Source organism: Bubalus bubalis, chromosome 8 (genome assembly GCF_019923935.1).
Source record: "Bubalus bubalis isolate 160015118507 breed Murrah chromosome 8, NDDB_SH_1, whole genome shotgun sequence".
In the NCBI taxonomy this organism is placed as follows: domain Eukaryota; kingdom Metazoa; phylum Chordata; class Mammalia; order Artiodactyla; family Bovidae; genus Bubalus; species Bubalus bubalis.
Window position 1 is genome coordinate 64234794 of NC_059164.1, and position 13545 is coordinate 64248338.

General features: G+C 40.8%; 1 protein-coding gene across 7 annotated transcripts in view; it reads left to right on the top strand.

Annotated features, from left to right (window-relative positions):
- Positions 1 to 13545, top strand: part of PDE1C (phosphodiesterase 1C) — a 539497-nt gene that overhangs the window by 453282 nt on the left and 72670 nt on the right. For all 7 annotated transcript variants that reach the window (XM_025291219.3, XM_025291215.3, XM_044946685.2 and 4 more), the window contains 3 exons: positions 2003 to 2084; positions 4091 to 4211; positions 6933 to 7108. In XM_025291219.3, the coding sequence (XP_025147004.1) occupies positions 2003 to 2084; positions 4091 to 4211; positions 6933 to 7108 (379 nt within the window). The remainder of the gene's footprint in view (positions 1 to 2002; positions 2085 to 4090; positions 4212 to 6932; positions 7109 to 13545) is intronic.

Sequence of the window (13545 nt, forward strand, 5' to 3'; positions counted from 1 at the left end):
GACTCTTGCCCTTTTTTTGGAAAACATTGACCTCTTTAATAAAGAGGAAAGTGAATGAATAATTCCACAAGGGCTATTCATGGAGTCATACAATATTGTATTAGTCAAGCTAGATTCACCTGTAGAAGTACATTCTTCTGTATTAATTTCTGTGTATTTTTTCAAGTTTATAAATGTATCTGCCTCCAGAGGGAATTCAGGGATCACTATCTTCAAACAGGTTTATAGAAATTAGTAGTAGTAGTTATTTAAATTCAAAGGATGTAAGTGATATGGGTATGGGCAAGTCCGTAGGATAAGTTGCTTAATGATGTTTAGACTTTTCAGCAATAAAATTCAAATTAATGCATATCTTAGTAGTCAAGCACTTAGTGTTCTTTTAAGCCACCCCCACTAAAATACACCAACAAAACAATGCATATCCCTGTTTTCATAGGGGATAAGAGTGAGTTTTATTTGTGTTGGCTGAGCTAGCCCACTGAACCATCTGCACAACTACATTTATGTTGTAATACTCTTCCTTCTCATCATATTGCCCAAATAGAAATAGCTTTGGAATAAGTTCTTTTTATCATGCTACTTGAGTGATAAAGCAGCCCTTAGCAAGGCATAATTGGAAACAGAAGGACCATTGTGTCCTATGGTTTGTTAATACAGGAAAAGGGTACAGAGGTAACTAAGCCACTTCAGGATTGTTCCTGAGGCCCTTGGATGTCCCAGCACCCACTGTGAGCCCCACTATTCAGCTTCCTCAGATGCCCATTCCTTTTCCTTCTTTTCAGTAGATCTTAAATGTGCGTGTTAGTTAGCTCCTTTCTCTTTGGTAGCATGCCTTAGAAAGAAAAAACATTCAGTTTTTGAACTAGACCTGGTTGTCGAACTAGCTTCTTATTACTCTTTATTTACTATTAGTTAACTGGTGATATTTATTATAGTCAGAGTGTAACAGTTAGATGTATTAAGTTCAATAAATGTTTCTCAGATCTTCACTTAGTGGAAATAGCTATTGAGAAATAATACTTGTTCTTTGAATTTATTTGTATACATTTTCTCATGTAATTGTCATTGGTATTGATGACATAGGGATTATTATCCCACATTTTATAGGTGATAAAACTGAAATGTAGAGAGGGAAAAATACACTTACTATGATCACACAGGTGGTGGGAGCAAAGCCAGGTTCAAGCTAAAGTCAGTAGCCATTAACCTGAGCAGATCTTTTCTTGTGAATTGAATAAACACAACTTTGTGGCTCTCAGAAGCGTGACCCATTTCCCCTTTCCTCTGGATGCATGACTGAAGTACTGAGCTCTGGTTCAGAGCTGTTCTTTAAAATCATCTCCATCTTTAATTAGACTTTCCATAGCACGTGCTTATGATAGTCTTGCCTTTTGGTGAGATTGAGAACATGTTGGCCAGAGAATCATGTCTTATTATTGTCTAACTTGATAAACAGAAGCAATTATTCACTCCACTACTTTTTTGTTCCACTTTTCATTATCACTGAGCCCTGCAGGGAAGGCCCCAGAAGCACTTAATTCTAGTTGTGTATGCCTTTAGGTAGCATTCGGAGAATGATTCCAAATCAGTCCGGTTAGAATTGGTGTCTCAGGCACTGTCCACAACTGGAGGGGTCTGCAGGCCCAAGAAAGGCTACAGATAGGATGACTGGAGAACACACAAGAATTCTGACTTCTGTGCTGGCTCTCGGCCACCAGATGCGTTGCTTTGCTTATTTTCCTCAGGAGACCTATTGCTGCCTGATGAGGCTTTCTGTACAACAGTATGCACTTTTGCAGTTGGATGGAATGATTGGCCCCTGGAGGGCTTTAGCCTCTTGGTGTCTTTTATGCAGAGGAACAGGGTGCAGGACTTACTACATAATGTGATTGTAGTAATGAAAAGAAAGACCAGTGGCCTTGGTGGAAGCTGAAGTTGTGAAGTAAAATGTGGGTGGCTCAGCCTTCTGTTCTTAATTTACTTTGACCTCCTGTTTTTCTAGGGCGATAGAGAAGCAGAGCTGGGTCTGCCTTTTTCTCCTTTGTGTGATCGGAAGTCCACCATGGTTGCCCAGTCGCAAGTAGGTACGTGTTTGCCAATCCACTGATGGAGAGAAAAACTAGAGAAGGGTGTCTGGAAGTAAGCTCAGATGCTCCACATGATTCTTTGGTAGAACCTGGCTCCATTCTGCTGCTGTGCTTGTGGCTTTGGCTGGTTGGGTTGATGGAGCCACCGTCCCCAACCTCCTTCCTGGAGTGTAACTAGTTCCTGGGAAGATTAGACAGTGACACTGCTATCTCCATCATTCCCTGCCAAGAGAAAAAGGGGCTTCCGTCCTAAGGCAATGACAGGAATTAGTGGTGGGAAGCCCATTCTGTTTCAGTCTCACCGTTCTGCATGCAGTACCAAGAGTTTTCTCAATGCTGCTTCCTGTAGCCCACTTTCCAAGACAGCACCATTTCCTGGATGACCTTACTGCCAGGAATGGCTCTTTTAAAATATCTCTTTCCTTTCTGCCTGCCTTCTTTCCTTCCTTTCTTTCAAAAAAAAAAATTAGCACCTTTTTTTGGGTAAAGAATACTTTTTCACTGCTAATAACTGTAATATATGTGCATTATTATCATTTTATTATCAGAATTCTGTTGCTACTTGCATAGGACAACTTTTGTCTTGCCAATTTCATTACAGGATTTTTTATCATCCTTCACTTCTGTGTATTAAATGCCAGTATCACTTCTATCTTGGTCATTGTAAAGTCAAGTAAGCATTTGTATATTTTCAAACACCGTATCTCCTTTGATTGGCATTTAGTTTCCTTCCACTTTTCATATCACTGTGTAATGAGTTACCACCATTAGTCCCAGATCATGTATTTTCTCCTGACATGTCACAGCACACTTTCGTATTTTTGAGTTGTTGAGATGATCACTCCAGCCCAACATCAACTGTCTCTCCAGGTGATCTCTCAAAGGTAACATTTCCAGACCTGACCTCTCTCCTGGTTTCCAACCCTGTTGGCCCTCTTCCATCCAAATGTGGCCCTGGTACATTGAGTCAGCAGGTCTAAGATGAAGTCCACCATCTTTCTTCCTGGTCACACTCTCCCCCATTGTCTCTGTTCTCTCTGCCTTCCTGGTGGAAGTCTCTGACAGATTCCACCTACAGGTAGGACCACCTGCTGCTGTGCACGTATCCATGCCTCCGTCACACGCCCACCTTAAAATGGCACTGGATCTCACCTCCCTTACTTTGTCTTTGAGCTTTGTGGAGTGAAGCTTCTAAAATGATTTTCCCAGCGTCAGCCTCCATTGCTTTCTCCCACCCCATCCATCTTGCCAGATTAACTCTCCCAAATAACAGCAGAAAACGTCTTAGTACTATGCTGCCCAAACATCTTAAGGGGCTTCTAGTGCCTATCTAAGCCCTAACCCTAGCTTGGTACTTTGGAACCTCCCTCCCTGAACAGATTCCTGACCCTTCCCAGGCTTTCCCTTTCTGACTCTAAAAGAATTCCTAAGTTTGAGTCATTCCCCAGACACATCCTGCATTTTTCCCTGTCCTGTCTGTCACCTTGCTTATTTCACCCCCTCCACCTAGAATGGATAGCCTTAGGGCTCAGCTCAAATATCACAACCTTCATAATACTGTTTGCAACTGTCACAGTGGGAGGAAAAATACCCTCATTCCCTTACCTTCCTAGGGGCCTTTCTTTGGGCTTCTCCTTTGGCCCTTTCCAATTTTATGCTCACTGAATTCTGTAAACTTCCAAGGGCAGGCAGGTTGTGTTACAGCTTTTATCACAGTGTTTTTTACATAATAGATATTGAATTTTCATTTTTAAGCATTTTATTGAACTGTCTACTAAAAAGTTAAAGGAAAGCTATGTAGGGGAAATGGAACTGACTCATATGATAGTCAAAGCAAGCATTATATTAAATGATTAAGACCAACCTAAGCTCTCCTAATCTAATTTGGCTCTCCTATGTAGATGAATTTTAAAAGAAAGCTACAACTCATCAGTTTGCATGGGAACATTGGAAAGGCCCCAGTTACTATATAGTTCCTCTGAAACTTTGCTGTTTCTCTCCAGGTTTCATTGATTTCATTGTGGAACCCACCTTCACTGTGCTCACAGACATGACAGAAAAGATCGTGAGTCCACTGATTGATGAACCCTCTCAAACTGGGGGCACTGGGCAGAGGCGTTCAAGGTCAGTGTTGAAGCTTGAAAGCTGGGGGTCAGGGTAGTCTGTGCATGGGGACAGACTTCTTCTGGAAAGCATGGGGGTGGTACTTCTTAATCATGTTCACCCTACCTCCTCCTTATGAGACGTGTCTGCTTCTTCCTTTTTCTCAGAGGAGTCGAAGTTGTACACTCTGTATTCTCCAGCCTGGCCTGTAAGGGGGTGATCAAGGTCCAGGTCATGATAGGTTTCCAGTACTCCCCCATCCTGACCCCATCCATTCTCTCTTTTGGTGGCTTTGCCCACAACATCGTCAGTCACTGCACTTCACCTGCTGTACCCAGAGAATCCTTGTTCCCCATACTCCAGAAGGAAAGAACCATGGATCAGATTTATCATATTAAGTGAAACTTTCATTTCTAGGTTCAGGAAGAAAATTAAGTAGAGGGGGAGAAGAGCTGAACTTTTAAATCACCTTCTGCCACAGCATCATTCCACCCATGCATCTGACATCCATCCATCAGTTGAGTCTGACACTGTCCCACAGGCAGTCTTGGTGGCGACATTGCGAAGCGCTGGCGCCTAAGAAGTCTGGCACTTTGCACCGCATTCCGTGTGTTGTGTGTGTCGCTCAGTCATATCTGACTCTTTGCGACCCCGTGGACTGTAGCCTGCCTGGCTCCTCTGTCCATAGGATTCTCCAGGCAAGAATACTGGAATGGGTTGCCATTTCCTTCTCCATCAACATCATTAAATGGAGTCAAAGTGTACAGCCTCTGGAGTCATATGGCCAGTTAAACATCCTGACTCCATTCCTACTTAACTGTACCATCTCAGGCAAGTTGCCTCAGTTTCCCCATTTGTGAAAATGTGTATTATAATACTCATAGGTTGCAGGGAGGATTAAGTGAATTATTTAATCTACGTAAGGTCTGTATATAATAGCTCAGTTGGTAAAGAATCCGCCTGCAATGCAGAAGACCATGGTTCAATCCCTTGGTTGGGAAGATCCCCTAGAGAAGGGAAAGGCTACCCACTCCAATATTCTTGCTTAGAGAATTCCATGGACTGTATAGGTCATGGAGTTGAAAAGATTCCGACACAGCTGAGCAACTTTTACTTTCGCTTTCACTTTCACTTTCAAAGCCTTTATAACAGGGTCCAGCACAGAGGAAGTGGCAGCTACAATAATGCTAACCCAGTGTTCACTAGTATTAGATGGTTTGTATTACCTCTAGTACTGCTATCCCCTCCTCCTCATCCATCAAAACCTTGGGCCCTGTCATAAAGGAGAGCAATGGAATGAAGAAGAAAAAGAATAGAAGAGCAATGAGAGGAAGAAGGACAAGAAGACTAGGACAGAGGGAACCCAGGAATGCTTAAGGTGAAGGGACCTAGTCAAGGCTGCCGGCAAAGAGGTCAAAAGCCCCCTGCCTGAGTCCCACACCCCCACAACTCTGCCAGCACTGGGCTGAGATCTGCTCTACTTATCTAGTTAGTTTTGATTGTCATTCAGTGGATTTGTATTTGTGCCAGCCACGACTGTAGTTCCCTGGAAATGTGTGATACTTTAGGCCCTGTGTTCACCTAAATGGAAAGGGAATCCAAAAAAGAGGGGATATATGTGTACATACGGCTGATTCACTTTGCTGTACAGTAGGAACCAACACAACATTGTAAAGCAGCTGTATTCCAATAAAAGTTAATTTAAAATAAGTACACCTTCAAAAAAGTAGTTTCCCAGAAGGGTGGCACTTTCTATGTTTTATATATATGTATTTCTGTATTTCCTAAAGTTGCCTCTGCTTAAAGCTTCAAGTCGCATAATATATTTTTGTAGTTTTATTTGTTTATTTATTTTTGGCTGTCTGGGTCTTTGTTCTGAATGGATTTTCTCTAGTTGCAGTGAGCAGGGGCTACTCTTTGTTGCAGTGCACGGGCTTCTATTGCAGTGGCTTCTCTTGTTGCAGAGCACGGGCTCTAGGGCATTTGGGCTTTAGTGGTTGCGCCTCAGGGCTCAGTGGTTGCCATTCCCAGACTGCAGAGCACAGGCTCAATAGTTATGGCACACAGGCTTAGTCGCCCCGAGGCATGTAGGATCTTCCTGGACCAGGGGTCAAACCCATGGTTATTGCATTGGCAGGTGAATTCTTTACCACTGAGCCACCAAGGAGACCCCTCCAGTGGTATTATATTAAAAAACAAGTCTTATGCATGACTGATCTCTCACAGTCTCCATGCCTCTCTACCTTCCCCAGGTACAAGTGGAAGTCCCCTTATTCTAGCCTTGGGTATCTTGGGCTCAGAGTTTCTTGAGTACAGGAGGAGTTGGAGCTAGAGAGAAAGAGGACCAAGTGACTAAGTGACTTGCAAATGTGGTCAATGTAAAGGAAGGTAGGCAAACTGTGGAACCAAATGGAAGTCAAGTTTAAATCGGTTAATTTCAGGAAGTCAAAGACAGAATTCATGTGTGGGAAATCTAGTCATATGGAAAAAGAACATTTGAAATATGGGGACCTTTGGGACTATCAATACTCATGAGACTGAAACCTTGACTGTTTTTTCTGCCAAAAATGGAGAATTTCCCAGCTGTTGCGTATCGAAAATAAAAATGACAAACCTCAGGCCCCAGGAATTTCACAACAGTAACTTGATGTATGTTCACCACTCTTCTCTTAGGCTTGCTTATCAGCACACATTTTCAAACTCTAACCCTCTCTTTGGTATCTTTTTTTTTTCATCCTCCAGTTTGAACAACATCAGTTCAACAGATGCAAAGCGATCAGGTGTCAAGAGCTCTGGCTCAGAAGGAAGTGCCCCAATCAACAACCCTGTCATCCCTGTTGACTATAAGAGTTTTAAAGCCACTTGGACTGAGGTGGTGCACATTAACCGGGAGAGATGGAGGGCCAAGGTGCCCAAAGGTAAGCTGATGGGGAATCTTGTTCATACCACTCAGACCCACTCACAAAGCAAGACGCCGCCACCCCTGATTTAGAAGTGTTGAAAATGAAGTGCAAACTCAGGTTATATATTCAAATTGTTGAATGTTAGGAGAGACCATCTTTTGCTCTTTATTAAATCTAATACTTAGTGCATGAGAGAATGAGGTTGACTTCCAAGCCACCTGGTGGAATGACCTTAGTGCTGTATGTCTAGATCCTTCTCAAAATGAAGATTGTACAGAGGACCACCTATTTCTTGGTTTCTGCTAGGCCATCTTGTCATTCTTATTTTATGACATGTGGCACATTTATCAGGCCTTTACTCCTTTTATCTACCCCGGCCATTGCACTGGGATAGAAAAAGCTTTAATCTCCTTACATGCATTTTTATCTTTATGTTCTCAATTTCCCTTCAGTTATTACTCAGGCTGACCTTCTGAGATGAAGGTAACTCACAGGTAAACAGAAATTCAAAGAAAAGTCATTACTCTTGGTACTATGAACAGAAAATGACTGAGCTCTCTTCTTTCAAAGTCAGAATTCATTTGCATGTTTGTGTTTACTGAGCATGTGCTCCATGATTCGTACGTATGACATGTTTATACTGTAGTCTAAGTAGGAACACATAGCTGTGGTAAGTCTCATGAAGCTATGATGCCTGATTCTAGAGACAGTTCTAGAGTGGATGATTCTAGAGTTCTAGAACCAGGAGGCTAATCTCAGTGGGTTTTGTGGAGGTACACCTTCAACAGCAGTCAGTTTTTGCCAACCTCTGTTGCATGCCTACTGTATGTCAGGCTCTGTACTGTGTGTTATTCACCGAGGTGAATATCAGGCATGCTTGTCCTCAAAGCTCGAAGTCTCCTGGGTGGGGACAGGGAGGCATTAGCGCAGAATTTCTTTCCAAGTAGGAATGGGAGTTCGGTGGAAGCCTGTACTCCTCACCAGCACCCACTGACCTTGAGCCCCAGACTTTTATAACTGGCAAGCAAAGTTTTATCACCGGTCACAGCATCCCACAGTTTTATATATCCAGTGTCTCTGCCCAAGGGAGAAGGGTAGGAGTAGGTCTTATTCCTCAAATATCTGGGGCGCTGCTTCCAGTGTTGAGAGAGAAGAGACAAGATCACACTGCTGGAGTTATTCAAAGGCCAACATTGTGTCCTGTCCAAGTGGCTTCTCAGTTCGGGTGGGGCAAAGTGTTTATATTTACAGTTCTTTTAAGGCATAGTTGGGCCCTTATCATTTGGGGACGTCCTGAGCTATGGAGAAGAAGCCAGCTCTTCTTCGATATTTTAAGTGTGGCCTCTCACAGTCTATAAGGATGCTTTAAACATTGAAATCCTCCCTGTTGGCAGGCTTTGCAACCAGCAATGGCAGCTACTGCATCATTTTGAGAAAGCAATCTCTTATAATCAATTACACTCATTACACTTGAAAATTCAACTCCTGACAATGCACGATTGAAAGTGGTATTTCAAGATAATTTATTTGCAATTATCTGGCTTACTAAAATTACCTTCTGAAACTAATCACCTGGGAGAGCATTAGACAGTTTCTTTTCTAGAAGAAAATTGGTCCTTTAAGAAGGACAGGTAAATAAACACTGAAAAAGAAGTGAAAGTGTGTGTTGCTCAGTCGTGTCTGACTCTTTGTGACCCCATGACCCCATAGACCCTGCCAAGCTCCTCTGTCCTTGGGATTCTCCAAGCAAGAATACTGGAGTGTGTAGCCATTCCTTCTCCAGGAGATCTTCCTGACCCAGGGATTGAACCCAGGTCTCCTGTGCACAGGCAGATTCTTTAACATCTAAACCACCAGGGAAGACCAAAATTAACACTAATAGTTTTAAAATATGTGAGGCATGTTAATAGAGATAAGCTCAATGGCACCCCATTCCAGTACTCTTGCCTGTAAAATCCCATGGACGGGGGAGCCTGGTGGGCTGCAGTCCATGGGTCGTTAAGAGTCGGACACAACTGAGCGACTTCACTTTCACTTTTCCCTTTCATGCGTTGGAGAAGGAAATGGCAACCCACTCCAGTGTTCTTGCCTGGAGAATCCCAGGGACGGCGGAGCCTGGTGGGCTGCCATAGGTCTATGGGGTCACACAGAGTCAGACACAACTGATGCGACTTAGCAGCAGTAGCAGCAGCAGCCTGGTTGAGGTGCTTGGGAAGGCTTCTTGTGTCTAACTAGGATTTGAAGGATGTCTGGGGTTGAACATGAAGTGGGGAACAACGCAAAAGGGATTGACAAAGGCACAGCCCCCAGGGTTTATGTATGTTTTTTTAGGAGGACAGTTTGGGTATCAAAGCAAAAGTTAGTTGGGGAATGGGAGAATTGAATCCCTACTTGTCCCGTGCTCTTTGGCAAATCCAGGCAGATTCTTTGAGAAAATTCCCTTTGGGGGATAATAATAGACCCTACAGAGGTGGTGCAAAGAACAGAAATTATATAAGTAAAGAATGAGAACAGAGCCTGCACCTGGTTATTGCCTGATAAGTGGTAGCTCTTATTTTGAAAAATTGGAAAAGAAAGTTTAAATGCAAAGTTAAGAAAGTGGTGGTCAAAATGCCAGCGTATAATTAATATTTTATAATATTTTCTGCCTCCCAATAATGCTGTTGACTTGTTGGCTGGTGTAAGAAATTCAGTTTGCATCTGTTTTTCTGTTGGTGATTGGTTTGTGCTGCACTATCCAAGAATGTTTTGTTCATGATTCTTTTTCACCAGAAAATCCTGATTTCAGCAAAGGCTGCCCTGCATTGGGACACTTGAATATATGTTGTTATTAAATTGATCAGAAATGGAATTAAATCTAAGGCTTTAGTTTTTTAATCAACCTATCTAGCTAGGCCAGAACACATAGTTGTTAGGAAAGATTGAATCAATATATATTTTTTTACAGCTCTTAGGACTGAAACTCATTATTCACATACAAAGATATGTAGGCATAACAATTTGCAAGTCTTATCAATATTGATCAGTTTCCATTCAGAATTTAACACTTTTTTGTTGTTGTTGTTGTTGTTTATTTTTTTTATTTTATTATTAAACTTTACATAATTGTATTAGTTTTGCCAAATATCAAAATGAATCCGCCACAGGTATACATGTGTTCCCCATCCTGAACCCTCCTCCCTCCTCCCTCCCCATTCCATCCCTCTGGGTCGTCCCAGTGCACCAGCCCCAAGCATCCAGTATCGTGCATCAAACCTGGACTGGCAACTCGTTTCATACATGATATTTTACATGTTTCAATGCCATTCTCCCAAATCTTCCCACCCTCTCCCTCTCTCACCGAGTCCATAAGACTGTTCTATACATCAGTGTCTCTTTTGCTGTCTCGTACACAAGGTTATTGTTACCATCTTTCTAAATTCCATATATATGCGTTAGTATACCGTATTGGTGTTTTTCTTTCTGGCTTACTTCACTCTGTATAATAGGCTCCAGTTTCATCCACCTCATTAGAACTGATTCAAATGTATTCTTTTTAATGGCTGAGTAATACTCCATTGTGTATATGTACCGCAAGGTGAAAAGACAGCCTTCAGAATGGGAGAAGATAATAGCAAATGAAGCAACTGACAAACAACTAATCTCGAGAATATACAAGCAACTCCTACAGCTCAACTCCAGAAAAATAAATGACCCAATCAAAAAATGGGCCAAAGAACTAAATAGACATTTCTCCAAAGAAGACATCCAGATGGCTCACAAACACATGAAAAGATGCTCAACATCACTCATTATCAGAGAAATGCAAATCAAAACCACTATGAGGTACCATTTCACACCAGTCAGAATGGCTGCGATCCAAAAGTCTACAAGTAATAAATGCTAGAGAGGGTGTGGAGAAAAGGGAACCCTCTTACACTGTTGGTGGGAATGCAAACTAGTACAGCCACTATGGAGAACAGTGTGGAGATTCCTTAAAAAACTGGAAATAGAACTGCCTTATGATCCAGCAATCCCACTGCTGGGCATACACACTGAGGAAACCAGAAAGGAAAGAGACACGTGTACCCCAATGTTCATCGCAGCACTGTTTATAATAGCCAGGACATGGAAGCAACCTAGATGTCCATCAGCAGAATTTAACACTTTTTAAACATGTTTTTCTGGTGTAAGAATAATAGGTGTCTAGGTTACAATGCTGAAATATAAACAAAATATACAAAGAAGAGAATAAAAGTCACTCATTCCAGCAAAACATAACTATTGTTGAAATTCTGATGTAATTTTTAAAAATTTGATTTCCTATGCACCGTGCTCATTCTCTGTTGCTCAGTCTTATCCAGTCCTTTGTGACCCCTGCCAGGCGGTAGCCTGCCAGGCTCCTCTGTCCATAGGACTTTCCAGGCAACAATACTGGAGTGAGTTGCAATTTTCTGCTCCAGAGGATCTTCCTGACCTGGAGATTGAACCTGTGTCTCCTGCGTTGGCAGGCAGATTCTTTACCACTGAGCCACCTGGGACGCTCCCTTTTGTACATATTCATAAGTAAACATTTTCCCTGAAATTGAGATCATAGTGTAATATTGTATTTTCCTTCTCTGTTTCTGTTTTGAAGATTTTATTCTTATACTAAATATTCTTAGAAAGTGTGATTTATATGGCTACTGTATGTAATACCATAGTTGAACCATCCCTCTGTTACTGAGTATGTTAGTTTCCAATTCTTCATTATTGTGTATAACATTGTTATGAATGTCCAAATTCATAAATCTTGAGCCTCCATATGATCATTTATCTAGAATATATTTCTAAATATTGGATTTCTCTGTCAAAGTAGGTGAAAAATTCTAAAGCTCTTGATATATGTTATCAAATTTGTTTCTGGAAAGTTTTTTTTTTTTTTTTTTTTAACTAGGTGTTCTCCTTCAGTAGACGTGTAGTGAGAGTGCCATTTCTTTATATTTTTTCCCATTATTTTACTCTTGAGGATGTTTACATTTTTATTGTTGATTCATAATAACTCTTTGTATATTAAGGATAGCAATTCTCCAGTTGACAAACTGTCTTGCAATTTCTATCCTACCTCCATCCAGTTAGTTAGTCAGTCAGTTTGTCCTATGTCTTTTAACTTTGTTTATGGTCTTTCAAAATACATCTTATTTTTATTTTCCCAGAGATTAGCTTTATATTTTTATTGAGTTATATCTCTGTCAATGTAAATATGAAATAGTATATAATGATACGCCTTTGCAAATGCTGAGAAGTTTATTGAATTTTAAAAAATTTCCTCCATTGTCACTCAGTTTTTATTGAAATAATATAAGATTTTCAACCTAGGTGATTATAAGTGAATTGTAAGTAAATTACTATTTTATAATTCCTTGGTGGTTCGGATGGTAAAGGATCTGCCTGTAGTACAGGAGACCTGAGTTCAATCCTGGGTTGGGAAGATCCCCTGGAGAAGGGAATGCAACCCACTTAAGTATTCTTGCCTGGAGAATCCCATGGACAGAGGAGCCTGGCGGGCTGCAGCCCATGGAGTCACAAAGAATTGGACACAACATGTCATAAGAAGAGTTATAATTAACTTATCCTTTAATATTATTTTAAATAATTGCATCAAGTTTTATATCCAACTGAACAGTTATTTTTATTTAACACTATGATTTACTAGTATTTTTGCACATCATTAACATATTTTCCTCATTCTGAGTTTTTAATGTTGACTGAATTTTTCTGTTAGCTGAAGCACTTTGGTTAAAAATTTTAGAAAGATACCATGGAAACATCTTCTGAGTCCTGAAGTGGCTAGGAGTACCTTTATGTTGTACTTACATATTATCAAAAGTTGACTATTCAAAACTAATCTAGTATGTTGGTTGTCTTTTTTAAGTTAGTTTCTCTCCTTTTCTTTCTTTCTTTCTCTGTAGGTAGTTTAGGTAGGCATTTTAGAGAATTATATTAAGAGATAATTAGCCCAATACCACTTTTAAGCAAGAGCCTATAGTATCATAATTTAGAAAAGCAAGTAAAATGAAGAAATCAATGTATTTCTCCAAGACTGCACAGACATTCAATGTGGGATAGAATTAGCTCTCAGGAGGAATGCATTAATAATTTATGGATCATGAGGGATCTGTGCTGCCGTAACTCTTAAGCTCCTTGTTTTGGGCCATTCTCATAATGATCACATCACCATACATAGTGTGAACTGAAAAGCAGAAGGAAATGAGATTGAACTATAGCATTTGCTTTCTACTAGTCTAGAAGCCTAGGATGTTAAATCTAAAACCCCAAAAGTTCATTCTTTACATATATGTCATCTCTGGAACCTGTAATCAGATACAAATTAATTGTTCTATCACCTGCTTTATCTCATAGTAGGAAAGATTTAATGTCATTGATACTTCACCCTGAAAATATAAGGGGATCAGATTACAGTGGAACAGATG